At 38.3% G+C, this 27,763-nt stretch overlaps 1 protein-coding gene and 1 non-coding gene across 4 annotated transcripts in view; both read right to left on the minus strand.

The window, feature by feature from the left end:
* The window catches only part of Fer (FER tyrosine kinase), a 333,973-nt gene that overhangs the window by 156,361 nt on the left and 149,849 nt on the right, over positions 1-27,763 (minus strand). For all 3 annotated transcript variants that reach the window (XM_057755315.1, XM_057755306.1, XM_057755297.1), the window contains one exon: positions 23,254-23,376. In XM_057755315.1, the coding sequence (XP_057611298.1) occupies positions 23,254-23,376 (123 nt within the window). The remainder of the gene's footprint in view (positions 1-23,253; positions 23,377-27,763) is intronic.
* Positions 18,108-18,233, minus strand: LOC130870599 (small nucleolar RNA SNORA29). The gene has a single exon (XR_009056743.1). It is a non-coding gene; the product is annotated as a small nucleolar RNA SNORA29 (small nucleolar RNA).

A 27,763-nucleotide genomic window follows, 5' to 3' on the forward strand; every position in this document is an offset into this window, starting at 1 on the left:
ATTAACTCATAGGTAGTTTTAAAATACATATTTCATGTAATTCTCAATAAAGCCTTACTATTTTCCCACATAAGTTATATCGATATTTTATTATTAAAAAATCAAGATTACTGTAATATTTTTCATAATCTCTATGCTAAAATGTTAATATATGAGTGGAGTTGTTATACACAATGTCAATGTAGAAAGATGTTAGTATAGAGTCATATTTCATCTCAGCAATTTTCTACAGTAGAGAATTTCTGTAGAAAGATTTCAATTAAATTTCATTTTCAAGATGCTGACGAGGATGACTCAGTTCTCTGTGAGGAGATAATCAGCCTCTTGGCTTGCTCTCTCACGTCCAGGGCTCACAAAGAAGCGTCTTCTGTCGGTTTCCAGGGACTGCCACTTATCTCATCACTTTCTAGTCTGCTCAACCATTTCCTAAAATGTCTTCATCTATAATTTCTACATAAACACCTTGGCATGTGTTTCTTTGACCTGTATGAAGTGGCTAGTGTAAAGTGAAATGTATACATGTGCTTGTATTTATCAACACTACTACAAACTTCCTTAATAGTTTCTACACTGAAATATTAATTCATATGAGATGAGAGGTAGTTTTTTTTTTTTAGACAGGGTTTCTCTACATAGTTCTGTGTTCTGGAACCAGGCTGATCTCGAATTCACAAAGACCACCTGTCTCTGCCGTCTGAGTGCTGGGAATAAAGGCTCATGCCGCCATGCACAGCTAGATAAGATAATTATGCACAGTACTTTTTATTAACTTCTAGGTCTACTTTTTGACAATTATTATCAATCAATTTTTTTAAAGCTTCATTACAAGAGGCACAAAAAATACAATGAGAACCATTAGGCTTAAACAAGTGAGTAAGAACATGTTTTTTTCTTGTAATCTAACCTAAGTGATACAATTCCTTTAAAATACAACCCATAATATTGGCTTACTTTCAGTTATGACAATATTTTATCTCAATGCCTAAGCTAATTTTTATTAAAAATTCTTTATTTTATACTTTTACTATTAAGCTACTCTTACACAATTTGTTTATATATATATATATAAAACAGAAGAATGCACTAAGTCTATAGCATAATCCAAATTGCCCGATTAATTAATAATTCATTTAAAATAAGGGAAAATGAAGCACCATGAAGACACAAAAATATGGCCCATTCCTTGACCTTATGCTAATCACAGGAGCAGTGTGAACAAAGGACTAATGCAGGCATGTGGAGACGGAGGACAAGTGACCTCCAAAGCAAGCAGTACAAGCCTAGTGGTGACTCTTTCATATTAGAGCTCTTATCCTCTCGTGTTCAATTTACATGGAATTCTTATGATGAGAGTGAAATAAAACATAACCATATTCACAAAACAGCCTCCTCAAGCACCTAATTTATCAAAAGCATTCTGTTGTTTTTTCCAATTCTGCTAAAACGTTACTTTAAAATGAACTCTATTGGGGGCTTGCTGATGAACCCATAATTGGAGCAACGGTGAAGGTTGGGACAAGCAGGATTGTTTGAGCCAAGGAGTTCATAGCCAGCAAAAACAGCAGGCAAAACCTTGTCTCGAAGGGCCATAAAGATGGAAACAGGAAAAGGGTTGTATGTGGGGTGACTAGTATGCCTGGCACACACACAGCCTGGGATTCGGTAGCCATCACTAAACAAGAAAATGAGCGTTGGCTGTAGCTTCATTTCCAAATTACACTGACTGGGGAACCATGTTTTATAATCAGCTGTGTCCTTTCCTTCTGAGCTACCAAGCTGGGAGTTTCCATTTACGAGCTGAATTTTTAGCAAGCTTATTCTCATTTTATACGAGTTATTTCTAGCATGAGTGGAATTCTCTATTTGCTGTTTATCGTATTATCTTGGCCTTCTTTCTTTTGACATTTAGTGTATAATTAATTAAATAATCAAAATTGCTAATATTATTGTTTAAATTTTTCTATATGATTCTTAACTTGAAAATCTTGTCTTTATGTCCATGAGCTTATAATGATTACACATTACTTTCTTCTTTATTAGATGTTTGTAAAATTCTAATCAATTTTTAATGTAATACTTAAAGTGGTATCTCAATCATTGCATTACCAAATGGCTTTCTGCTCTTTTTTTTATTTTATTATTTTTTTATTTATTTATTTAATTATTAAAGATTTCTGCCTCTTCCCCGCCACCACCTCCCATTCACCCCCCCAATCAAGTCTTCCTCCTCAGCCCCAAGAGCAATCAGGTTTCCCTGCCTTGTGGGAGGTCCAAGGACCACCCACATCCATCCAGGTCTATTAAGGTGAGCATCCAAACTACCTAGGCTCCCACAAAGCCATTATGTGCAATAGGATCAAAAACCCATTGCCATTGTTCTTCAGTTCTCAGTAGTCCTCATTGTCCGCTATGTTCAGCGAGACCGGTTTTGTCCCATGCTTTTTCAGACCCTGGCCAGCTGGCCTTGGTGAGTTCCCGATAGAACATCCCCATTGCCTCAGTGTGTGGGTGCACCCCTTGCGGTCCTGAGTTCCTTGCTCGTGCTCTCTCTCCTGCTCCTCCTTTGGATCGTGAGACTTTAGTCCAGTGCTCCAATGTTGGTCTCTGTCTCTGTCTTCTTTCATCGCCGGCTTTCTGCTCTTGAGAGATAATTCCGCTTCCAACTTATTTTTGATGCATCCTTCATTGTAGTCTCCCCACATTCTCTCAGAAAAACACTAATCTGTCACATTTGTGTGCTTCTAAGTGTAATAAGATTTACTTATGTCTTGAGGTAAAAACATTTTCAGTACCTTGTTTCTATATTTTCTTTTCTTTTTTATTGAGCTATACATTTTTCTCTGCTCCCCTCCCTCCCTCCCCTCTCCCCTTCTATCCTCTACTATGAACCCCAAACTCCCAATTTACTCTGGGGATCTTACTTTTTCTCCTTCCTATGTAGATCCATGTATGTCTCTCTTGGGGCCTTCTTTGTTGTCTAGGTTATCTTGGGTTGTAGACTGTAGGTTTGTTTTTCTTAGCTTTATGTCTAAAAGTGACTTAGGAGTGAGTACATATTATATTAGTCTTCTTGGGATAGGGTTAACTCACTCAATACAGTTTATTCAAAATCCATCTATTTGACTGCAAATTTCAAGATGTCATTATTTTTTACCACTGTATAAATGAACATGTGCTCCATTGTGTAAATGTACCATATTTTCTTTATCCATTCTTTGGTTGAAGGGCATCTAGGTTGTTTCTAGGTTCTGGATATTACAAATAATGCTGCCTTGAACATAGTTGAGCACATGTCCTTGTGATATGATTGAGCATCCTTTGGATATATACCCAAAAGTAGTATTTCTGGGTTTTGAGGTATATTGCTTTCTAATTTTTTGAGAAATTGCCATACTGATTGCCAAAGCAATGATGCAAATTTGCACGCCCACTAGCAAGGCAGCAGGAGTGTTCTCCTTACCCCACATCCTCTCTAGCATAAGCTGACATCAGTGTTTTGATCTTGGCCATTCTTACAAATGTAAGATGGAATCTCAGAGTTGTTTTGATTTGCATTTTTCTGATGCCTGAGGATATCTTCCAGCCATTTAATATTCATCTGTTGAGAGTTTTCTGTTCAGGTCTATACCCCATTTTTTATAGGATTATTTCTTCTTTTGATGTCAAGCTTCTTGAGTCCTCTGTCCAATGTGGGGTTGATGAAGATATTTTCCCATTCTGTAGGCTGCTGTTTTGTCTTGTTGACCGTGTCCTTTGATTTACAGAAGCTTATCAGTTGCAGGAGGTCCCATTTATTAATTATTGGTCTCGGTGTCTGTGCTACTGGGGTTATATTTAGGAAGTGGTCTCCTGTGTCAATGTGTTCAAATGTACTTTCCATTTTCTCTTCTATGAGGTTCAGTGTGGTTGGTTTTACATCGAGGTCTTTGATCCATTTGGACTTGAGTTTTGTTCATGACGATAGATATGGATCTATTTTCATTCTTCTACATGTTGATATCCAGTTATGCCAGCACAATTTATTAAATATACTTTTTTTTCCATTTTATATTTTTTGCTTCTTTGCCAAAAATTAGGTGTTTGTAGGTGTGTGGATTGATATCTGGGTCTTCTATTTGGTTCCATTGGTCCTTCTGTCTGTTTTTATGCCAATACCAGGCTGTTTTCAGTATGTGGCTCTATAACAGTTTAAAGTCATTGATTGTGATACCTCCTTTATTCCCTTATGGTCCAGGACTGTTTTGGCTATTCTGTTTTTTTTTTTTTTTCATATGAAGTTGAGTGCTGTTCTTTTAAGGTCTGAGAAGAATTTTGCTGGGATTCTGATGGGTATTGCATTGAATCTGTAGATTGCTTTTGGTAAGATTGCCATTTTTACTATGTTAATTCTACCTACCCAAGAGCATAGGAGATCTTTCCATATTCTAGTGTCTTCTTCAATTTCTTTATTCAAAGACATAAAGTTCTTGTCAAACAGGACTTTCATTTGTTTAGATAGGGTTACTCTAAGATATTTTATGTTCTTGTCTCTTTTGATTGATTTTAGTTGATGTCTACTTTGTTTGATATTAGGATGGCTATACCAGCTTGTTTCTTAGGTCCATTTGATTGGAAATTTTTTTCCAACCCTTTACTCTGAGGTGATATCTGTTTTTGAGGTTGAGATATGTTTCTTCTATGCAGCAGAAGGATGGACTCTGTTTTCATATCCAATCTGTTAGCCTGTGTCTTTTTATAGGTGAGTTGAGTCCATTTATATTAAGGGATATTAATGACCAGTGACTGCTAGTTCCTGTTATTTTAGTTTTTATTGTTGGTAATGTTATTGTGTGTGCTTTTCCCTTCTTTGGAATTTGCTGCTGTGAGATCATTTATTGTCTGTGCTTTTGTGGAGGTAGTTGATTTCCTTTGGTTGGAGTTTTCCTTCTAGTACTTTATGTAGGGCTGTATTTGTATAGCCACAAATTTTTGGTGGTGCCGTGCTGCTCTTTGTGGTGTTGAGTGTGTTCTTGCTTTGTTGTCTATCCATCTTTTCCTCTGATTGATGTAGTTAGGGCTGTGTCTCTGGTGATCACTCCTTCAGGTGCCAATGGGTCCAAGGCTCAGATGGTTGCTCCTCCAGGTAGAGTCGGGCTACTGCTTGCTCCCAGAGGATGCTTGGGCCTTGGTTGCCTGCTCCCAGAGATTGCTTGCTTGTCTGCTCCCAGAATTCACTAGGGTCTTGTTTGTCTGCTCCTATAGGACGCTGAGCACTCCCAGAGGTTGCTTGGGTGCTCCCAGAGTCACTGGAGCCTTCCTGCTTGCTACTGCAGGTCACATGGGCTTACCTGCTCTCAGAGATTGCTCCAGTTTTCTATATTTTCAAATGTTTAGTCAATTCTCCAATGTGTTTTCATGTTTTAAATTTTAATCCCAAGCACATTTACAATTATACACACCATTGCCCAGTTGTAGTGGGGAATTTTATCTCATTATACTTCTATTTTTCTAACTGTTACCAATTTGAACAGTTGAGTAGCTTCTATACTCTAGTGAGTATGCCCTCGGTCTCCCTTCCCACATTCTCTCCATTTCTCTCCACAAAGAGAAGGCTAAGAAAGGGCTGTGGTAGGGAAGGAAAAAGGAGGGAGGAAACCATTTAGAGATCCCTTACCTGCGGGGAGATATTCAGCGAGTGTGGCAAGCAAAGAATACAGAGAAGCTCTGGTGGGACTGTTAGCTTATGAGATTTATTTTTTTACATTTAAGTACCTATATTATATGCCTTAAAAAGAACAGGCACCTAGTCTGCTTTACATTGCATTGCTAGCAGCAAGTATACAAAAGGTTATCAACACTTGTTGACACAGCAAAAAATCATAAATGAAAGTAAGAAGAAAAAAGAAAAGGAAGAGGGAAGGGGAAAGGAAGGACGGGTGAGGAGACAGACAGAAGCTGACAGAAAAAGAGAATATAAGCGGACCGGGCAATTGAAGGTAGGTGTGTGTGCATCTGTGTCTATGTGTGTCTGTGTGTTTTATGTGTCTGTGTGTGTGTGTGTGTGTGTGTGTGTGTGTGTGTGTCAGTTTGCCTAGAGTAGAGTCTTCAAGCTATGTCAAAATTAAACTGTTTTTAGAAGGATGCATTTTAGCAGATGTAGAAGGACTGGAAAATAGATTTTTATACTACCATTTATCTCCTGGTCCTTTGTGACCTTGATTCTGCTATTAAATTCTGAAGTGTCTAAAGTCCATTTTCCTGACAGGCTCCGATGGAGAACTCCAGTGTGTCCTCTGCTCTTAGCTTAGGAGTCCCAGATGGCCCTGAAAGACTAATACCCGATGTGGTGAAGCAGTTGCTGAGAAATACCGTCATGTCAAAAAATATTCTGTCACAAGGTCGCAAAAGTTAATTTACTACCCTACATGTATTGTATAGCTAGAATTCTATGAACCAATTGTCCAGATTTCAGTCAAAACTCAACTCGATTAAAAATTAATTAGATTTTAGCTTGGTCTACAGCAAAAGCTGAGAGGCACTGTAAGGAAGCAGACAGCAAAGTGGCAACAGCAGTGCTGAGAAAGCAGCAATGGCGTAGGACGCACTACACTGCAGCTTAAGAGCGAGTCTGCATCCGATGCATCGTCAGTGTGGAGATAAATTATTCCTTACTCAGAAACGTGCACTGGAATACACAATCACCTCCAACATCACTCCCAGCTGTGTACAAATTATCACAGCATCTCATCACCAACTCGATGATGTCATTCAGGAAATACTGACTGAATAGTAAATGCTAAATAACAGAATGGGATCGACAATATGCCATCCTTCCCATCACTTACAGGCTAGGACACATCAATAACAGAAGAAAACAAGCACATGTGAAAGCAACTGACGTGTGTTCTACATGTACTACCTCACTTAAGGTGACAGAGCCAACGAGGCAGGCTTGTCACTGTGATGAGTGAGGAAATGAGATTTGAGAATCTGAACGTCTACCACTTAAAAAAGTGGGATATGTTGAGCAGGGGAATTAAAGTATGTTCAAATTATATGCTATATAAGAATAAGAAGCATTTCATTGAAGAAATAATACTTGTCTTTCTTGATCAGTAAAAATATAACATGTCAATCACAGGGTTATATTTCCAATTCTTAAATATGTAAGCTTCTATACCTTCTGTTTAAAAACCACCTTTGAATGACTATGGCAAACATACAAGATGAAAAACAAAAACCACCTATAATCTTCATGCAGAATACTATTTTAAGTATCTTTCTTTTAAATTCCAATGAGACTGTGAAAATCAATTTTGGAACATCAACTTCTCCAAAAAGCCATAGAATAGGTATTTCTGCTTCACTGATTCTCTATCATTGCGATCCTGTGAAGTGATTAAAGTTTAAAGTGGTCGTCGTTTATACTTCAAATAACTACCAGTCTCCCCTGATCAAAGTGATTTTCCTCCCCACCTTGTCTTTCCAAGGTTAAGGACATGTAGTTTTACTATACTCCTGCTGTCTAAATCACAGGACCGGGGAATGAAGAGATTACAGGCTTGAGAGCTTTTTTTCCTTTCCACAGAGGTTAGTCTGCATGGATGACCCTTCAACATTAACTGGCATCAGGACCACCCACAGGACCTGTTAAGATAGCTCAGCCCCCCTCCCAAAGTCCCTCGATCTGCAGGTTTGAGGGGAGCAGAAAGTAAAGTAACTGTTGTAACTGCCGAGTCTTTCACAGGTAGCTAAGCTAGTGGTTCACAAATCTGTTAATTTATCTCAGTAACATCTCATCGTTATCTAAGTCCCAGACTGATTTTTTACAACTCATTTTGTCATTTCAATCTATCACGTGTCATCAGTACACTAACTAGCTTCCACAAGGAAGCCACAAGTACTTTTATAAAATACGAATTTGATCATTATTCTTTCTAGAATGAAACCTTCCAAAACTTCCTATCACCCCCAAGACAAAGATACATAAAATAATAATCACGTTGCATTTCTCACTTCACTTCTGTATCTACTGCTACTGTAGCGAATGGCAAAGCATGATGGTCTAAAGCAGCACATGTTTGTTAGCTTACAATCCTGCAAGTCGAAGAACCAAAAGTCAGTCTCCGGGGAAAAGTGAAGGGAGGACCTCTGTTCATTGTGAATGTCCTAGGGTTAAGTGAGATGCTCTGCCTCAAGGGAAGGAGGCAGAGTAATAGGGGAAGGCACCCGACATCTTTTTCTGAGCTCCCCATGTGGTAAATGGGTGCACACACTGAACACTTACGTGTATGTAGCACACACATACATCAAACACCACAGACACACAGAAAAAAGAAATCGTCCTCATGTTTTCCAACTAATATGACTCAATGATTTCAAAAGATTTACTTAAATAAAGAAAACAATACCAGTAGGAAGTATTTGAAAAAATTCTACCTATTTGAGACCACCAGTTAGAAATTTCCCTATCAGTAAGACCACAGATTAAAGAGTCCATGGTTTACATATGAATGCCTATTACTATAAGACATGCATGATAGAAATAACAACTAACATTGGCTGAGGTTGATTCTGCTTTTCATCAATACACCTAGTCCCCACTCGAGAGTCAATGACAACAAAATTATAGTTCCTTTTTACAGTGTTGTGAACTTTTTGTTCCATTTTTAATATATGTAATTTGTTACATAAAGTATAGAAGAAAAAAATATAAAATTTCATTTTCCAAGGTTTATAAATATATATGAATGAAGCGTTCCATTAAAAAAAATCATTTGCAGTTATCTTTCTAATGCCCGTGGTCTTTCTAATTTAAACACTCTTATTTAAATGCCATTAAAATTCTTAACATGCATATTTATTAGTCTTTGTAAAAGGGGATGTGAGACAAGTCTTTTGTGGTATGATTTAATCGTTCTCTTCAAGGACTGGGTAGAAGGTGAACATGAATTGAATTAGCGAGATAAAATACCAAGGGCTCTTTGCCAGGGTAAAACAAGCTTGCCTGTTCTTGCATATCCTTATCATCTCACTCCTGAACTAGGCTAGTACAGGACAATGTTACACATAAGGAATACTAAATATTATATAGGACTGGGTCAACACGTTACTATCAGATAAAGAATCTCAATTAAAGTGTCAAATAAATTTTATTAAACCAATTAAATATAGTTTACAATAGTCTAAGGTACAGAGAAGAGTAGTACGAGTCCATCAAACACTTCTACCTGTGTTTTAGAATCACAATACTTTCTAAGAGGACTATAACTATACAATTACGAAACAATAACTTGCTATGTGAAAAAGGTTTGTTTCCTGTTATTTTTTTCAGTTCTTGTGACTGAACTGGGGTTTGGGGCTTGCCAGGTAAGCATTTACCACTGAGCAACATGCCCATCTCCAAAACTTATATTACAAAAAAAGGAAAATGATAAATAAGAATTAAACTATTATCTAAGCGAAAATGAAGCTAAGCGTCTGTTCCTTCCAAAGGAATTTCCCCCATCATCTAACCAGAACAGTCAACATTCTGATGCTGTGAAGCAACATTATCATCTCAAAGCCCATACTCAAGGACAGAGCATCCAGTTACAACACACGCAGAAAGGCCATGTTTTAAGTAAGTTTATGGGTTTTGTGGGACAGCTGGCATCTGTGCCTACCCTCAACCACGTGCTGCAGCACACAGCCAGCAGTTCACAAGGCAGACACACAGGGATACACTTTGGAAAAAGAAGGTTGAAACTCCCATGTTATATAATAGTGTATATATAAAAAAGTCTACTTGTCATTTTATTTTTTTCAAATATATCAAAATTTATTAAATTTCAACATTATTTCAAAAATCCACCAGCTTCAAATATTTACTGTCACCTATGTATTGGGTTCTGGAGGGTTACCTAAAAACAAGCAAAATATGCTCTATTGCTCTCACAGGGCCTAACACATAGGTCATGTGGTTGCTGGGAATGGAATTCAGGCCCTGTGTAAGAGCACTGAGTGATGTTTTACTCTTTTGGATTTTGGGAGGGTTCCACATAGCTCCCAAATAAATCACACACAGAGGCTTACTCTCAGTTAGGAATGCCCAGCCTTAGCTTGGCTTGTTTCTTGCCAGCTTTTCTTAAATTATTCCAACTACCTTTTATCTCTGGGCTTTTATCTTTCTCTATTTCTCTATACCTTTCTCCATGGTTTGCTGTGTAGCTGGGTGGTTGGCCCCTTCTTTTCTTACTCCTTGATCTCTTTGCTTGATCTTTCTTCCCAGATTTCTCCTATTTATTCTCTCTGCCTGCTGGCCCTGCCTATCCTTGCTTCTCTTTGCCTTTGGATGTTCATCTCTTTATTAGAACCATCAGGTGTTTTAGACAGGCACTGCAACACTGCTTCACAGTTAAACAAATGTAGCAGAAACTAAAGTCACACACCTGAAAATAATATTCCCCAACAACTGAGTGAGTGCTCTTAACCACTGAGCCATCTCTCCATCAGCTCCCAGAGACCCTTTTTTGCATTTTCTGAATGTAGGCTTTCATAACTTGGAAAGGGAGGCAGTACAGATATTGCAAATGTCTGAGTAATTTAGAACTAATCACTTGCATTTCACAAGTGTAACCCTCTGCTATTTAGGCATGTGCTTAAAAGTTTAAAGTATTTAAAGCTAATTTCTTAATATTTTGACCATAAATCTGGAATTTTCTAACTTTTCTATTCTGTCCTATAAAAGTACAACACAGAGAAAACTGCCAAGGTAAAGTATTTTTCACAATGCTGTATTTTATATTTTGTTCTTGCCTGTACTTGTCTGTGGCACTAAATCCAAGAGCCTAGTAAACTATCCCTATCCTTATGTAGAATGCTGCTGAGACTGTTAGCAATAAAACCTGCCTAGAAAAAATTAAAATTCTTCCTTCCTTTTCAATCTCAAAATTGTTTCTTTCCCTAGCAGCTTTCAGAAAGTTACAGCTAAATTTCAAGCTCAGTCTACAATTTATATAGACCGTCAAGAGTGTATGCTTTACACTTTAAACTATGAATTCCCATTGTTGCTTATTTTTCCATTGTACTGATAATTTGTTCCTACTCCTATTTAAACATCATGGTAACATAAGCTGGAATAGTTATGCAAGTTCAGAGTCAGACATGGCAAATGAAAATTGGGCTGCTGTTGTCTGACATACTAATGCATTCGTTAAACTCTTCAGGCAACTACAAAGCTGGCTGAGCTTCAACACTTTGATGAGTTAGGTGGTATGGCTAGGCTATTCTTACTCTATACTCACTCCTGCTCATCCACCTGCAGCAAAACAGCATTGTTCACCATGTTTAATTCTGGATTCGAGGCTCTCCAAACCTGACTTCCACAGGAACACTTCATGATGTTCAGTTTCCAAACCACCCACACTTTGCTTGACTACTCTTGCCATCTTTACAAGCCCCAGAGACCCTGGATTCTAGATCATTCTTCTACCAAACAGCATCTCTCCTCCTCTGCATCTGACCCCTGCTTACTGTGACCTGCTTCAAGTTCAACTTCAGTGAAGCATTTTTATGCCCCCTTCTCATCTATATTCCTGAAACATATATTGTTATTTTTAAAATATTAATAAAATCTCATAAGTGTATCTCAAATTGAGGTTCATAAAATTGCACTAAGACATTACAAAAGAACACAGTTTTGTATGACTAATTCCAATCCAGTTCTATAAATATACCCTAAGACTCCTCATTTGTGTGTTCAGGGTCTCACTTCAACTTCCCCCTAAAGAGACTGAGATTAGTGACCAAACAACACTCTACAGTATTCTACTAACACTGCCATAGGATGGAGTAGAGAGTTACGTTTTCATGCGACAAAAATGACTTTTGACAGAAAGAAATTCAAGACTTTCTTGAACCCAGAACTGCTCAAAACACAAAGTACCATAAATCTTCTGCAACACCGGTAAACTTTCCATGCTTATTTGTGCATGCATTTCATCTTATGAAAGTAAGAGAATACTAAAATACTGCTTTGCAGATGACTTTTTCCATATTCTGTTTCACGAGCGTCTGGTCCTTCTGGGTGTATTGTATAGAGGCGAGCATGCACTGCACCCATGTGTGTGACGGACGAGAGTCAACAGGAGCTGCCGTCCTCAAGCACTGTCTTTCCATCTTCTCATTCATCTGCATTCACCTTCTGAGGCAGGCCAGGCACTGTATTTCACTCAAAGCCTCGCTCACTTGTAAGACCTAAGGAAGTTTAGGGTTTGTGGAAAGCAGGCCACGCGGGGATTCCTCCCATCAAGTCATTATAGCTCGCATTTTTACTTCTAGGACTAGTACATGCAGAATTAACTACAGGGTCTGAAAGCTTAAAAAGCAGATTCTAGAAGATGAGCCTTGAGCCATATTAACAATCATTTTCCTTTTGAACATAAAGCTATCTCAGGACATTTCAGTGACAAGTGATTTGGTCTACTAAAGATCCAGCATGTCAGCCAAAGCCCTCAGACAAGGGTAACAGCTGGTCACGTGACATCTTACAACACCTGCTAGACCTTCTATACAAACCCTAGTGAACTAGAAGGGGCATGGCTAGCTTCACTTCACTGTCCCCATTATCACAAGCAGATAGAAATCTTATTTTATCCCCTTAGTTATCATGGCAGGCACATTCCTTTAACTGTTAACAAAAATAAGCAAAATATTCTGGAAAAATGTTATCAAAAGAAATGAAGGTAGATGTTGAACACAAGGCCAAGAGTTCTTCCTCAATTACTCTCTTATTTTTGGAGACAAGTCTCTCACTGACCCAGAGCCCACTGGTCACACTAGAATGGCTAGCCTTCATGCCCTACACATCCTCAGCCTTGCCAAACTGAGTCAGGCTGGGGATTCAAACTCAGGTTGTTATGTTCCATGTGCCAAGAACTCAACAGATGGTCCACCTTCCCAGTCCAATTTTGTTCTTCATATTGTTCTAATAAATCATCTTCCTGGAAAGTTACAATTGCTTGACAGCAGATGCCACATCACAAGACTATTTTAGGTATTTGAATGTTGAGCAAGTAATACATTCAGAGGGCTAAGAATGTTAAAGATGTAAAATACGAGGCAGTGAGATGAATCAGTAAGCAGAAGCACTTACTACCGAGCACTTCCTCATGACCTGAGTTTGAGTCCTGGGACCCACACTGTGGAAAGACAGAACTCACTCTGGGAAGCTGTCCTCTGACTTCACACATGTACACTAAAATGTAATAATACATTATAAAATGTTGCTAATTCCTTTTATATCTCCCCTGCCCTTCACAAACATGTAAATTCTAGCATTAGTTTTGTATGTGTGTATATACACACATATATATGTTGGCAATCAAACTCATGAATGTCAAGAAAAGCTCTATACCACAGCACTACAAACCCACTCCATGTCTAAATGATCAGTGTTTCCTGATCACATAGAAAATTCAGGCACATGATCTTACAGGCCTTAATCTTCATATATGAAAGCAATGCAACATAAACTCTGACTTGTAGTGTTCTCCTTTTTAATCAATATACCAAGGAACTCTATTCAGAACACAGAAAACTCCCTAACAGAACTCCTTCGGACAGAGGACCGTGAATTCTTTAGTTAGCCCCTAATAGTAAAAATTTCTATCTGCTGATGCTGTGAACAATGTTGCAGTGACTAGCTAACACAATTCCACACATAAATAAATGTGACCAAGAGAGAAATTATGTTACTGCTGAGTCAAAGCTACATATTTTATAATTTTGACAAATTCTCTGAATTACCTTGTAGAAAGGGTTTTTCAACTCATACTCTCCAAAGTAAATGATCAACGAGAGCCTTTCCTATGTCTACCAAGAAAATTAGATATTAAAGTCTTAGATTTAGATTAATATTCTAGATAGAAACAGCATGATTATAGCTTTAATTTTTCTTCATCTACTGAGAATGGAGAACTATAATACCATTAAAAGGCACTGAAAGGTATTTCTAATTCTGAACTGTCTATTCACCTCTATGGCCAATTACTCTACTTGGATGTTTGTTTTGTTTTCTCAATCATTAGCTTCTTTTTGTATACTGATGAGATGTAGAATGTTATGAAATGAGTGTTTCTTGATTAGCAAATCTTTTATATGCAGACAGACTGCTTTTTAAAGCAGCACTGATACTTTTTTTTGCAGCTTTGTAATTTTAAGCTTTCTTTTTATTCTTTTCTTCTGCATTCCTTTGACTTAAATGTAGGTTTGCGTTTTCCTAATTTTTTATTCGGATGCCTGAGTCACTTTATTTATTTATTTGCTTGTTTGTTTTGGGGGTAAATATTTACAGCTCTGAATCACCTCTTAAATATTATGTAAATTTGTATCTTCCCTCCTTTCCCACATCCACAATAAATGAGGCACACAGGCTTAAATTCCAGGGAAATTCCTCACTTTCAGAGGCATTTTGCCAGAGCATGATGAAATTCATAAAAACTATAACCAGTAATGAAGTAATGCATGATATTTCAATACATGATATTTCAAAACATGATGTATTTCAATACATACATGATGTATTTCAACACATGTGTATATTACACAATGTTTAAATCAAGTTCCACATAACTCAAGTTCCACATAACTCTTTCTTCAAATTTATCATTTACAATGGTGGAAAGAGTCAAAACACTTTCTCCAAACTTTAAGAAACGTACAATATTTCATTATTAATGTTAATAACACTTCTGCCTAACACCTCACCAGGATGTCTCATTCCTATCTGTAACTTAGCATTCACAGGTCAGTCTTCCCATACCCTATACTTCCTCATCTATCTGTGGCCCTAATAAACACTACTCCATTTGCATCAGGCCGGCTCTTTTAATATCCACACGACATCATGCATACTTATTTTAGTAGTATCATATTGTACGCATTTTCTTTTATTCATTCATCAGTTAATGAATACTTGGGTTGTTTCCATTATTTGGGAAAGTTGATTCATGCTGCAGTGAACACAGAGGTGAAGATACCTCTTGCATGTGCTTACTTGATGGTTTTGGTTGCAAAACTAGTGAAAGAACTAATGCAGCATATGCCAGTCTTACTTCTGACCTTCTGAAGACCCTTGGTAGTATTTTCCAAAATGCTTTTCCTAATTTACACTAATGCACCTAATTTAAATGTGCTTCACACAACAGCCCTTCTGCATGAGAATACAGGATGCCATCACTTTTAAGATGCATACGAACCATGTGCACTACATATGGAGTCTAATTTTAGGAAAACTTCAGCTCATGTTCTTTTTCCTTGTTCTCTTTATCAGTATTCTATAGCTTCCAACAGGAACAAAGGGAAAATGTGCATCATGTATCTATATTCACACAAAAAATCATGTGAATCTGATTTACTGTTTTCAACATGCCCCTAGGTCTACTTATATAGATGGCCTAATAACTACTTTATAGAAGAAAGGATACACCCAAGACCACATTTGTACTATGAACAGGAAGTTTTGCCTTTCAACTGGGATAAGAATTTCCAAATGAAAATCTTTTAATCTCTCTCAGGTCTCTTCTGTCTCTTTCCATCATCCTTCAAATATTGGCAGGGTAATTAAGAAATAAAACTCACTACCAAATAACCATGCCCTTTTTCTCTCTTACACACACAAACCAACAACGACAATAAAAACAACAGTACTTAAGAATGTTTTAAATAGGATTACAAATATAATACCACTAAGAAAAATATATTGGTCACCAAGACTGGCTTTAAATTTTGAGATGAACTAGTTTTTCTCTGAGACTCAAGGATGATACCCCCAGCAAGTTCTGGAGAACAAACCTAGGGCTCCACAGAAGACAACCGACAGTGATGACAGATTTACCATAAGATGCTCTCTTTCCAAATTGAGTCTCTGTCTCTAGATCGAGATAGAGACAGAGACTCAATTTGGAGCAATGGTCTGAGTTCTTAAGGTCCAAATGAGGAGCAGAAGGAGGGAGAACATGAGCAAGGAAGTCAGGACCACGAGGGGTGCACCCCTCCACTGTGACAGTGGAACTGATTAATTGGGAGCCCACCAAGGCCAGCGGGACTGGGACTGAATAAGCATGGGTTGAAACTGGACTCTCTGAACATGGCGGACAATGAAGGCTGATGAGAAGCCAAGGACAATGGCACTAGGTTTCGATCCTAATACATGAACTGGCTTTGTGGGAGCTTAGCCTGTTTGGACGATCACCTTCCTGGACCTAGATAGAAGTGGGAGGACCTTGGTCTTCCCGCAGGGCAGAGAATTTGTACTGCTCTTCAGTATCGAGAGGGAGGGGGAATGGAGTGGGGGGAGGAGAAAAGGAGTGGGGATAGGGAAAGGGGAGTGGGGGGAGAGGCAATATTTGGGAGGAGGGGGAGGGAAATGGGAAACGGGGACAGGTGGAAATTTTAATTAAAAAAGAATAAAAATAAAAATAAATAAAAAAAAAAGGATGCTCTCTTTCTTTGCTCGAACCTAAGGCCCAATGGAGATGTATGTATTTCTGGTGTATTCTTATAGAACAGTGTAGAACAGTGTAAATTCTGTGTGTGCTTTTCCACTCTCAAAAGGCTTACTTAATTGATGTTTTTTTAAGGAATGGAATTGATTTTAAAGGGATTGAGAGATCCCTTAGTGGTTAAGAGTAGCATTATACTCCTCCCACAGAGGGGCTCAGGTTGGTTCCCAGAACCTATGTGAGCCACTTCTAACTCGAGCTCCAGGTGACTGATACTGCTGTGCCCCATGGGCACTTGTTCCCAAAGATACACACGTAATTAAAAATAATAGAAGTCATTGTTTCTTTTACTGCTGAGTAGTACTATAATATGTATATATTCCATACTTTCTTCATCCATTCTTCCATTGAAGGGCATCTAGGTTGTTTCCAGGTTCTGGCTATTACAAACAATGCTGCTATGAACATAATTGAGCGTATAATTTTGTTGTATGATAAGGCATCTCTTGGGTATATTCCCAAGAGTGGTATTGCTGGGTCCAGAGGTAGGTTGATCCCGAATTTCCTGAGAAACCGCCACACTGCTTTCCAAAGTGGTTGCACAAGTTTGCATTCCCACCAGCAATGGATGAGTGTACCCCTTTCTCCACAACCTCTCCAGCAAAGGCGTTCATTGGTGTTTTTGATTTTAGCCATTCTGACAGGTGTAAGATGGTATCTTAAAGTTGTCTTTATTTGCATTTCCCTGATCGCCAGGGAAGTTGACCATGACCTTAAGTGTCTTTTGGCCATTTCTGTTCATCTCAGTGCCCCATTTTATAATTAATTGGGTTGATTAGCCTTTTACGGTCTAGTTTCTTGAGTTCTTTATATATTTTGGAGATCAGACCTTTGTCAGTTGCGGGGTTGGTGAAGATCTTCTCCCAGTCAGTGGGTTCCCTTTTTGTCTTAGTGACAGTGTCCTTTGCTTTACAGAAGTTTCTCAGTCTCAGGAGGTCCCATTTATTCAATGATGCCCTTAGTGTCTGTGCTGCTGGGGTTATACGTAGGAAGTGTTCTCCTGTGCCCACGTGTTGTAGAGTACTTCCCACTTTCTCTTCTATCAGGTTCAGTGTGTTCGGACTGATATTGAGGTCTTTAATCCATTTGGACTTGAGTTTTGTGCATGGTGATAGATATGGATCTATATCTACATGGTGAGTTCCAGGACAGACATGGGTACATATAGAGACCCTGTCTCAAAAAAAAAAAAAATAGAAAAAAGAAACAAAAACAAGAAAGCAAGGGGGTGCAGGCTAGAGGGGTGAGCAGGCAGAAGCACCTGAGTCTGATACCCAGGGCTGACAGTAGAAGGAAAGAACAGACCCCCACATATCACCCTCTGACTGTCATACACATGCCCTGCCGCCCACACCCACGCTCACATGCACACAACAACAACAATACATAAAAATTAATTTAAAATGAAGGAAGCCAAAAGACCACCAAGGAGCTAGGAGATTAAAAAAAAAAAAATCTAAAAAAAAAAAAATAAAATGAACCACTGGGGAAAGAGAAGACAGGATAAACCTTGACTCTTTGGCTGAATTAATAAACAAGCAAGATATGGCCCCTCAAAAAAAAAATAATATAAATAAATTTTTTTTTCTTCTGTTGAGCCACTTCATATAGGAGGAAGACACCGAAAAGTCCTCCCCCTTCAGATCATGGCACTTTTCATCTATCCCATAAGCATAGTAGAAATCAAATTTTTTTTTTTTTTTTGAGACAGGGTTTTTCTGTAGCTTTGGAGCCTGTCCTGGAACTCCCTTTGTAGACCAGGCTGGCCTCGAACTCACAGAGATCCGCCTGCCTCTGCCTCTAGAAATCAAATTTTAAAGGAGTCTTAAAGTAAATATAAGTGTAAACAGTATGAATTCTAGTTCAAAAAATTCCCACAAACTGGATTTTAACAACTATAAATGAAATCTGACATATTTAATCATATCATTTTCAAGAGTTAAAAAGAGCATCTTTCTTTTCAAATTTTAAACACATAGCACCTTTTAAAACTCCCATCTAAATGATAGCATAGAAGAATTAACTGCAAACATACAGATAGCTTAAAAAACATTAGACAAGCATGGAATTTACTATTATGTATTTGGATGACTATATCAATATTTTTTAAAGTACCTTAAAATTTATTATTATTAAACATGAATTTTCTGTTTTAAGAGACTCACTATGAAACCTGTTGAAGTTGATGCTGTTTCTGCTCAAAGTGAATGTCTTAAGGTATTCAAGGAACAATTGGCATTTTAAAAATATGCCTAGAAATCAAGTCAGTCTATCTGTGCCTCTTTCCCAGCCTCGTTCTTGCACAGTCATTACCAGCATCCTGGCCCTAGAGTTTATTCAAAGTGAACAGCATTATTTCCCAGAGAACATGTATACACATGTTCATACACACACACACACACACAGAGAGAGAGAGAGAGAGAGAGAGAGAGAGAGAGAGAGAGAGAGAAGATAACCATCTAGCAAACATACCAACAGACTGATCAAACATTTTGATGGGTTGGTGTCCATGCTAAATTGTTAATGATTTTACTGTTACCTCTACTCTATATATAACCACAAAGATAGGTCTTTGATTTTCACATCTCTATCTAAACTATAACAAGAAACCTTATTTGGTCATAATATTTAAGTCACGCCAGGCATGGTATTGAGGTGGAGATTCAGGACCAAAAGTTTAAGTTCATTCTCAGCCATAGTGTGAGTTCAAGGACAGCATGTATCAAATCGCCAAAAATTAAATTTTAAATGTTTTTAAAATGAAAAACAGTAGTTATTGCTTTCCATATACCACAGAGTACACAGCATCTAACCTATACACTCCCCACATTAGCACAGTCACTCTGTTACCTCCTTACTCTTTGGTTTTGGAGTACTTACTCATGACAGGTCAGAATGCTGCTGAGCACAGAGTGCACAGTAAGTAAATATCTACTAAATAATTGCTGAACCATGAGCATTTTCCACTATTCTCTTTATTCAAATGTAAAATTATCTTAAAATTTACCCAGTGGATCCTAATAAATTAAGGAGCACCGGCACAGATTTAGGGAAAAGCAAGTCTCTCTGGTTTCACAAAAAAGCTAAACCAAGAAAACTCAGTATACTAAAAACTCTTTCATAGCCACTATAAAAACATAACCTTAGACAGCAGCACTGGGAGACGTGGCAGCCCTCCGAGTCACCTTAAACAGCGCAGGGCCTCCCCTGGAGCCTCCCTCTGCTCTCAGGACAGAGAAAGGCACTACTTTATCAACATTATCTGCCTGTGAGATTTTGGCAATCCACACTAAAGTCTGGTAAACAGCCACAGTTATCAGATTCTGCCAGAAGGCAAGCACAGCCTAAGGCTCAAGAAGCAGCTCTGCCTGGCTGACCGAAGGTTATTCATGAATACTTGAGCTTTGAGATCATCCAGTTTCTTCCTATAAAAGCTATATTGGAGGAAAACTAGCTTTACCCAATATAATAACTTCTGAAGTGCTATTTAAATGCAAAATTAGGTGAATTTTTACTTATATTTTCTCAAATTCTACATTGTATCTCAAAATTCAGCTCTGCCCAGTATTAGTTTCCTGATTGCCTTTTATACAGACGTATAGTATTGACTATGTGGCTGGCTCTTTCCAATTTAGCATTATGTCAAAAGAAAAGGCTCACTTTCCTTGACTCCACACTCACACTCCTTAAAATAAACAGTTCTTCCAGCTTCTACTAAAGTCTATGCTCCAATCCATGGTTAACAACATGGATTCAATCCCCAACACTGCCTCTGTCAGCTGTGTTATCCCACAGGCCCTTTGCCATGTAAAGCAATAGCCACTCACTCATCATCCTGTCTGATGTTAAAAACAACAACAATATTGAATAGAGCTAATGACAAAACATATCCCATAGCAATATGGGAGGGGTACCGAAGATAATCCATATCCGGGGGTCAGCCAAGGGCTAGGGCTGTGCCTCCAGGGCTGGGTGCCTGCTAGGTTCTCAGGAGGCCCTGCACTTGATCCCAAACAAAGGAAGGGAAGAGGATAAAGGTGGGGGTGTTACTCGGAAGTCCTAGGAACTAACCATGGAGTCAATCCTCTGACATTCACTGGAAGCTTACTCTGGTCTAGCACTCTTCCAGTACTAGGGAGACATGGATCCTAAGTCAAACACAGTTTTGGCCTTCTAAAACTTACACTGCACTTGAGGGAGAGAAAATAATTAGAATGCACGATGTCTATAAAGGTGCATATACATAACCGTTAGAAGTTAACCATGGAGAAACAAGAAAAGGAGGAGGGAACCCGATGAGAATACACTATTTACACGAGACAGAGACGAGCACTTGGACGAAGTGCTTCACGAGAAGCAGCTAAACTAAGAACGAGGAAGCCATGGAAGCCCACTGGGTTTGCTGCTTTAAGATGACAAATATGGGTGATCAGATGGTCCTACTTACAACAATACTTCCCCTGTCCTAAACTCCTCCATGGGCTCATGAGGCAATGCAGGAAAACAGTCAGCAGGTGAGGAGCAGATGGGTAAGGCACCCAGTCAATAATAGCATTATTAAGTGGTAAAACTCAAGCAATTCTCCCATTCTAGTTGTCTAGTTTCCCTGCACTTGTGAGTGCAAAGAATAAAGATTAAAACATACTTTAGTCACTGTAGGCATTACAGTAATAAAATTATATTTTCATGAATAGGAGAAAAATACATGGAAAACAAAAATTGCACCTAAACAAAATAATGCTCTCTATATAGGCCAAAAGTAAAGTCTAGAAAGATGAAAATTATATATTTTCTATCTAATTTTATATGGCATATTATATGGTCAAATATATTAACTTCTTATACAATTTAAATCAAGAAATAGATTCAGTAATAAGAATACAAATAACTTCTCAAAGGAAGATATATAGTGATAATACAACCATAACAAAATCCATATCAATTTCTTCTCCACTCATAACTGAAAATTGTCTTTCATAACCTCTGTATTACAATTATCTTTAAAAAAGAGTAACATGATACTGTGAACCAAGGGTATAGCAATGTTTATAATAAACAGATACTAATGTTCATATTTCAAATACTAGGATTTTATATCAGGCTAATAGGTAGATAAGTTTTAAGTTTTTACCTCATAAAACAATCATTTATAGCTCTTTAACCTGCTACAGCTTCCAGCATTCACTTATTTGCATAGCTAGTGCTAGAAAATTATGGGATAATCAACTCCACAGTATTATAGATCTGACAGAAAAATAATAATTGACCATGTAATAGTCTAGAGAATCTAATCCATTACCTAAGTTCATTTCATGGAAATTTTTATGCAGTGAGGGATGTAATTTTATTTGAAATTCTATATCCCTACTCAGGTACAGATCTGCAAGTTCATTTCTATCATGGATTTGATCTCTATTGTGGACCTGACTGAGCCTACAGAGTGTGCAAATATTTGGCTGGCTTGTGAAGCCAAGCATCAAGATATGTATGAACAGTTTATTTTGTATTAGCCTAACATGGGTAAATGTGTGTTTTAAATTGAGGTTGATTCATAATAGGAGACACTGGGACTGAAGGTCACACTGCTAATTAAGAACACAGAAACTCTTGTCATCTAACTGCAGAAGCTGGTGTAGAAGACGTTAAAAGTAACCTCGGGCTTGTGGCTTCTGGCAAGTCGGATGGAAGGAGGGAAGAATGAACTGAAGTTAAATGTGATGAGATGAATTTGAAGTAAACGTTGGGGGATACACTGTAGGGGCAATACTGCGTTAGAACTATATTCACTTTTTTGAATGTATTAACGGGAAAGTCATCAGACTGATCACTCTAAACAGACATTATTTTCCAGACTGACAAGGGAAAACACAGTAACTTTAAAATTTTTCCAATTATAACAGCATTCTTGCGCCTGTCACTTTGAATTAAAAGCCACACACACACACACACACACACACACACATATAATGTGTCATGTCGTACATGTCACCTACGAATTTTGATGTCTATCCCATTTCGACACTGTTCTTCAAGTTACACAGTCCTCAAAGGAAAGGGCTCCTGCCATACGCAACCCCATTCTCCAACACTCCAAGTGCTGAGCTGAACGGCTCATAGGGTCCACTGTTGCACTGTGGTCCAGGTGCCTCAGGTGCTGCCTGGAACATGCCGACATTTCTCATGCCCATCCCTATCTCACATGTCTCGGAGTACATCAAAGAACTGTGTGATAGATGTTAGGGGTCAAATGACTTAAAGCGACCTTTGACCTGGCTGCCCGGGAAGGTATGGTTTCTGAGAAGAGCAGCATAGTTTCAAACTGTCCCAAACTTGCGCTGCATTGTAAATCTCATACTCTAACCTCAAATTTGGACTAAACTCCTAATTGGTAGACGTGTGCTTTAATGTGTTCATCTTCAAATCTTTGGCTAGAACCTTTCAAAGCATGAATCTTACATCTTTCAAGATGAATTGGAAAAGAAAGAAATGAGACCATTATGTATCCTAGCAAATACTGAGCAGAAAGGCAATGCATCTTAATAAAACTAAAGCAGGTCTGTATTTCAGCTATGTCAGGAGTTAGTGGTATTCACAGAAGTGATTTATGCTGACTTTAACACATAACTTAAAAACTTTCTTCACTGTGAAAAACGCTAATGAGTATTCTTTAAAAACACACACACACACACACACACACAAAAACAAAAAAAACAACTGGAGTTCAACATACCTTAGGAATAGGATTGAGAAGAACCACCCCAGACTTCTTGGTGATGACTTGTTTTGTTGAGAAGTGGTGATCTATAAGCTGAGGGATATTTGAAAACCCCGTGCCCTCAAATCGATACAGATTCTAGAGGGAGAACAACAAAGCAGAATTATTAGGAAGTTATTGTTTCAAAAAAAAAAAACCATAATCTTTATCCATGAGTTAAGTTGTATTTAAGGAGAGCTGTCAATATACAGCAACATAAACATATTTAACAATGCTCAACCACACACTTGATGGTAAAAATTAAAAATAGACAGAAAAATGAAACTCTAGTCCACTGCCAAATCTTTTGACAGAAAAGTTTTCAAAATACATATAACTCACATCATTATTACAGTATGAAGAGAAGATAACAGAATTGCATTTTACTAAAACGGTGACCAAGCAAAGAAGCAGTTCACTCAAGTTTAGACGTAAGAAAAATGTTAGCATGTTTCTTCATGTATGAGCCATTCAATAAACGTTCAGTACCAAAAATACTGTCCAAAGTTTGAGGAAGCCTGATACAACAATAAATTACTTAATACCTAAAATCATTTTTATTTGCTAATATAATAGGTTTTTCTACAACAGGACTCCAATGTAGTATTGGCCAATAAATGAAGATTCAAACATCATTCGTACAAGAAATGAAGATAAAGGAATAAGGAGTATCAGAGCCAATGTCTTTGAGATCAGCAGGCTCAGAGCGTAGCACCTTTTTAGAAGAATTATTTTGTTATTTGAAAAGTATGTGCCATGTGAGCACATGCCATGTGTGTGGATGCCCACGGAGGCCAGAACTGGCTAGATTTACAGGCAGTTGGGAGCCTAACTGAACTCTGTCCTCCACACTTTAATTCCAGCACTTGGGATGTAGAGGCAGGCGGATCTCTATGAGTTCAAGGCCAGCCTGGTCTACAAGAGCTAGTTCCAGGACAGGCTCCAAAGCTGTCCTGTCTCGAAAAACAAAAACAAAAACAACAAAAAAAGCATATTGTCTTAATGCCTGAGCCATCTCTCCAGCCTCAGATTTTAGTATGGTTCACATTTTTCTCACACTCTGTCATGTTATTCCTGGATTTCCTATTTAAGTAGACCAGTAGTTAGGTATAAGAATCGACAGCAGTAAATACAGAAGAAACCCAGTAGCCACACTTTTCAATGCCAGACGACTGTGATGCAATGTATCAGAAGCTTCTGTGTGGTTCTCTCTTGGGCTTAACTGAACAGATAGGAAGTATGCAGATACAGATGTAAATAAGCATTTTAAAATAACTATTAAGAAATCGAACTTTCTAATCTCATAAAACCAGACAGGAGAAGCAGGAGTGACTGCTATAGACTGAGAAGGAGAGTGTGGGAGAAACAGCAGGAAGCTGGATAAAACAGACTGAATGCCCATGGAAAGGGAGGCTACGATCTGCTGTTCCCCAGCACAGAGCAGTCGGGAGATGAGCCTGTGGACTATCATGGAAGTGCAGCATGCACTAGTGACACCAAGCCCAACAACATTCCCGACAAATAAACGATTTCTACATCTTCCTCTTTCAATTTACTCTTACAGCAACCAGGGCATGTTGGCTAAGGATCTCTCCTTTGCTTTGCTTAAAAGTCTCTCTTCCCTCCACATAAGGACAAAGACTGATGCTAATCTGAGCTCACCACTGTCTCTCTACTTATCTCTCACCACTCCTCTTTGGATCATTAGTCTCCAGGCCCTATAATTATCTTCTTGCTCTAAAATATGATATGCACTCCTTCCTCAGAGAGGTTTGCTACAAGAATTAATTTATAAGACAGCCAGCCCCACAGGAAATATCTCCTTTACTGGCTTCTCTGCCAGGCTTTCATCAAATTATCTTTTCTGTGACGTTAACTCTGGCCACCTACACAATATACAATCTCCACTTTCACATCCGAATTTATCACCTCCTTTTCCTTATTGACATTTTCTCCCTAGAATGTATGACTATAATCCTTTGACCCTATCATCACATATACTTTATTTATTCTTAAAGGTATGTGCATACCCACAAAGAACAGAAAAGGGTGCTGGATTCCCACAAGCTGCAGTTACAGGTGGTTGTGAGACATTTAGCACGGATGCTGGGGGACTCCAACTAGGGTCCTCTGGGCTATCCCTCCAGCCCCAGTTTAACTTACGTTTTTTATTATCTGTTTCCCTTCTAGAATGCAGGAATATTAGGCAACAAATTTGTTCACTTTCTGCTCAGTGTGATAGCCCTATGCTCTATATATGGCGTGACGTGTAGAAATAAATATATAGGAATGACATGAATGACTACGTGTTGTAAAGTAAAGGAGACAAAGCAGATAGCTTACAAATGGACAAAGGAAACTTCACACACTCATGAGCATGAGATATCAAAGTATAATGTTTAATAATAAGTACTAAATTGAAACCCATACAGAATGAAACTTCAAATCTACCCTGATATAAACTTCAGAGTAATTATTGCCCTATCCTAATGATGGCTTCATGATTACTATATAATGGAAAAAAAAATCCAACTATACAGGATAAGTCACAAATTCAGAATTGTTGTACAAAAAAACATGTTGGCTTTTTATTGCGCATGAAGACTCACAGCGTGAATTTAAAATGTGGCTTAGAGTCTGGAGACTGCAATAATAAAGCTAAGTAATGCAGAGATTTAATCACCTCAAAGTGAACTTGATCAATATCTAATCTCTTTCCATTTCCTAATTTAAAAACATATGCTATTGGCCAAAGCTTTCTCCATATCTGAACTACAACGTGATATTTTCATTCATGGCTGTGTCAGGAAACAGGGTACTCAGGAAGCAGCAAAGTCATCACTTGGAACTTTGCTCATTTTGTTATGGTTAGCACATAAAAAGTCTTCTATTTTGACATATATAAGGCATTGTTGTCAATTATGTTCTACCAACTATGCCATGAAAACCAGAACTTATTCCTATTTCAAAGAATAACTCTGGACCACCGGACCTGTTGATGGACCGCTCCCCCTTCTGCTCTCGCTACTCTTCCCAACTTCTGTAGTGACCACTCAACGCTGGGCTTCCACACAGCCAGCGTCTTCCACTTGGGTTCTTTCACGACAACATGATCCCAGCACACCCTCACTGTGAGCTATGACCAGATTTCAAACATTTTGTGGCTGAACAGCATGCCATGGTGCACACTCAACACCGCTTTCTTTTTACCCAGCTACGGGACATTAGGGTGACAATGACTATTCTGAATAGTGTAGGGGAACAATGAACATAGATCTTTTTAACATGTTCATCTCAATTAGCCACGTGATCCAAGGAACAGGGCTTCTGGATCATGTCATTCTGTGCTCAGATTTTTGAGGAAGCTTCACAATGACCTTTATAACAGCTATGCTAATTAACATTTCAAACACATGAAGATCTTTTTTTTTTTTCCTTAATTTCCTCACAGTTTTTACTCTTAGTTTGTCTTCTGAAAACAGACATGCTGTCTTGGTGGTTTTAATTTATGTGATCAGACACGTTGAACGCCTTCCATGAATGACTGCTGTCATTTGTGCTTCTTCTTCTAAGACAGAAATGTTCCTGGGAAAGGGTGTTCACACCCTTGGACCAGGAACTACAGGCAATGGGTGACGGCTGAGAGGGAAACCAGCCCCTCCTGGGGACGAACCCTCTAAATGGCTGTCCAATACAAAGTGATCAGGCCCAAACCACATACACATAAACAACAAGAAGACTTGGCAAGCTGTATTTATAGATTGTATACACAAGTGTGTGTATGCATGCGTGCATGCATTTATCAGTTTGAGAAACGAGGGAACATAGAAGGAGATGGAAGGAAAAGACTTGGGAGGATCTGGAGGAAAGAAGGGGAAGGGAGAAAGTGATATAATTATATTCTTAATAAATTTTATAAAAAATAGAAAATTGCTTAAAAGTCTATTCAGACCTTTCTTCTTTTAAAATTTGTTTATTCGGTTTTGTGCTATTGGCGTACTTGAATTCCTTACACATTGTGGGAATAACCTCTTCAGCTGTATAGTTTGAACATGCTGTCTTGATTCTGTTAATCTGCCTCTTTATTCTGTCAATGGCTTCCTTTTCGTGCAGAAGTTTCGCTAGTTTGACATAAACACAGCAAACAATTTTTTTTTTGTAGTCTGTATTTGGGGACATATCAAAACACCACTCCCAGGCCAGTATCTTAAAGCATTTCTCCTGTTTTCTTCTAGCAGCTTCATAAGTTATGATTTTATGTATAAGCCTTAATAGATTTGATATTTGTTACTGTAAGAAAGAGCAGTTTCATTCTTATGCATAGGGGCATCTAATTTTCCCAACACCACTTACCTAACAGAGCCATGGTATATTCTTGGCCCCAACAGAAATCAGCTGGTCACAATGTGTGGGTTGGTTTCTGCCTCTCTATTCTGCTCACTGGAATATAGTTTTGTTTTGTTTCAAGACAGGGTTTCTCTGTAGC

This window comes from Chionomys nivalis, chromosome 2 (genome assembly GCF_950005125.1).
Source record: "Chionomys nivalis chromosome 2, mChiNiv1.1, whole genome shotgun sequence".
Taxonomy (NCBI): Eukaryota; Metazoa; Chordata; class Mammalia; order Rodentia; family Cricetidae; genus Chionomys; species Chionomys nivalis.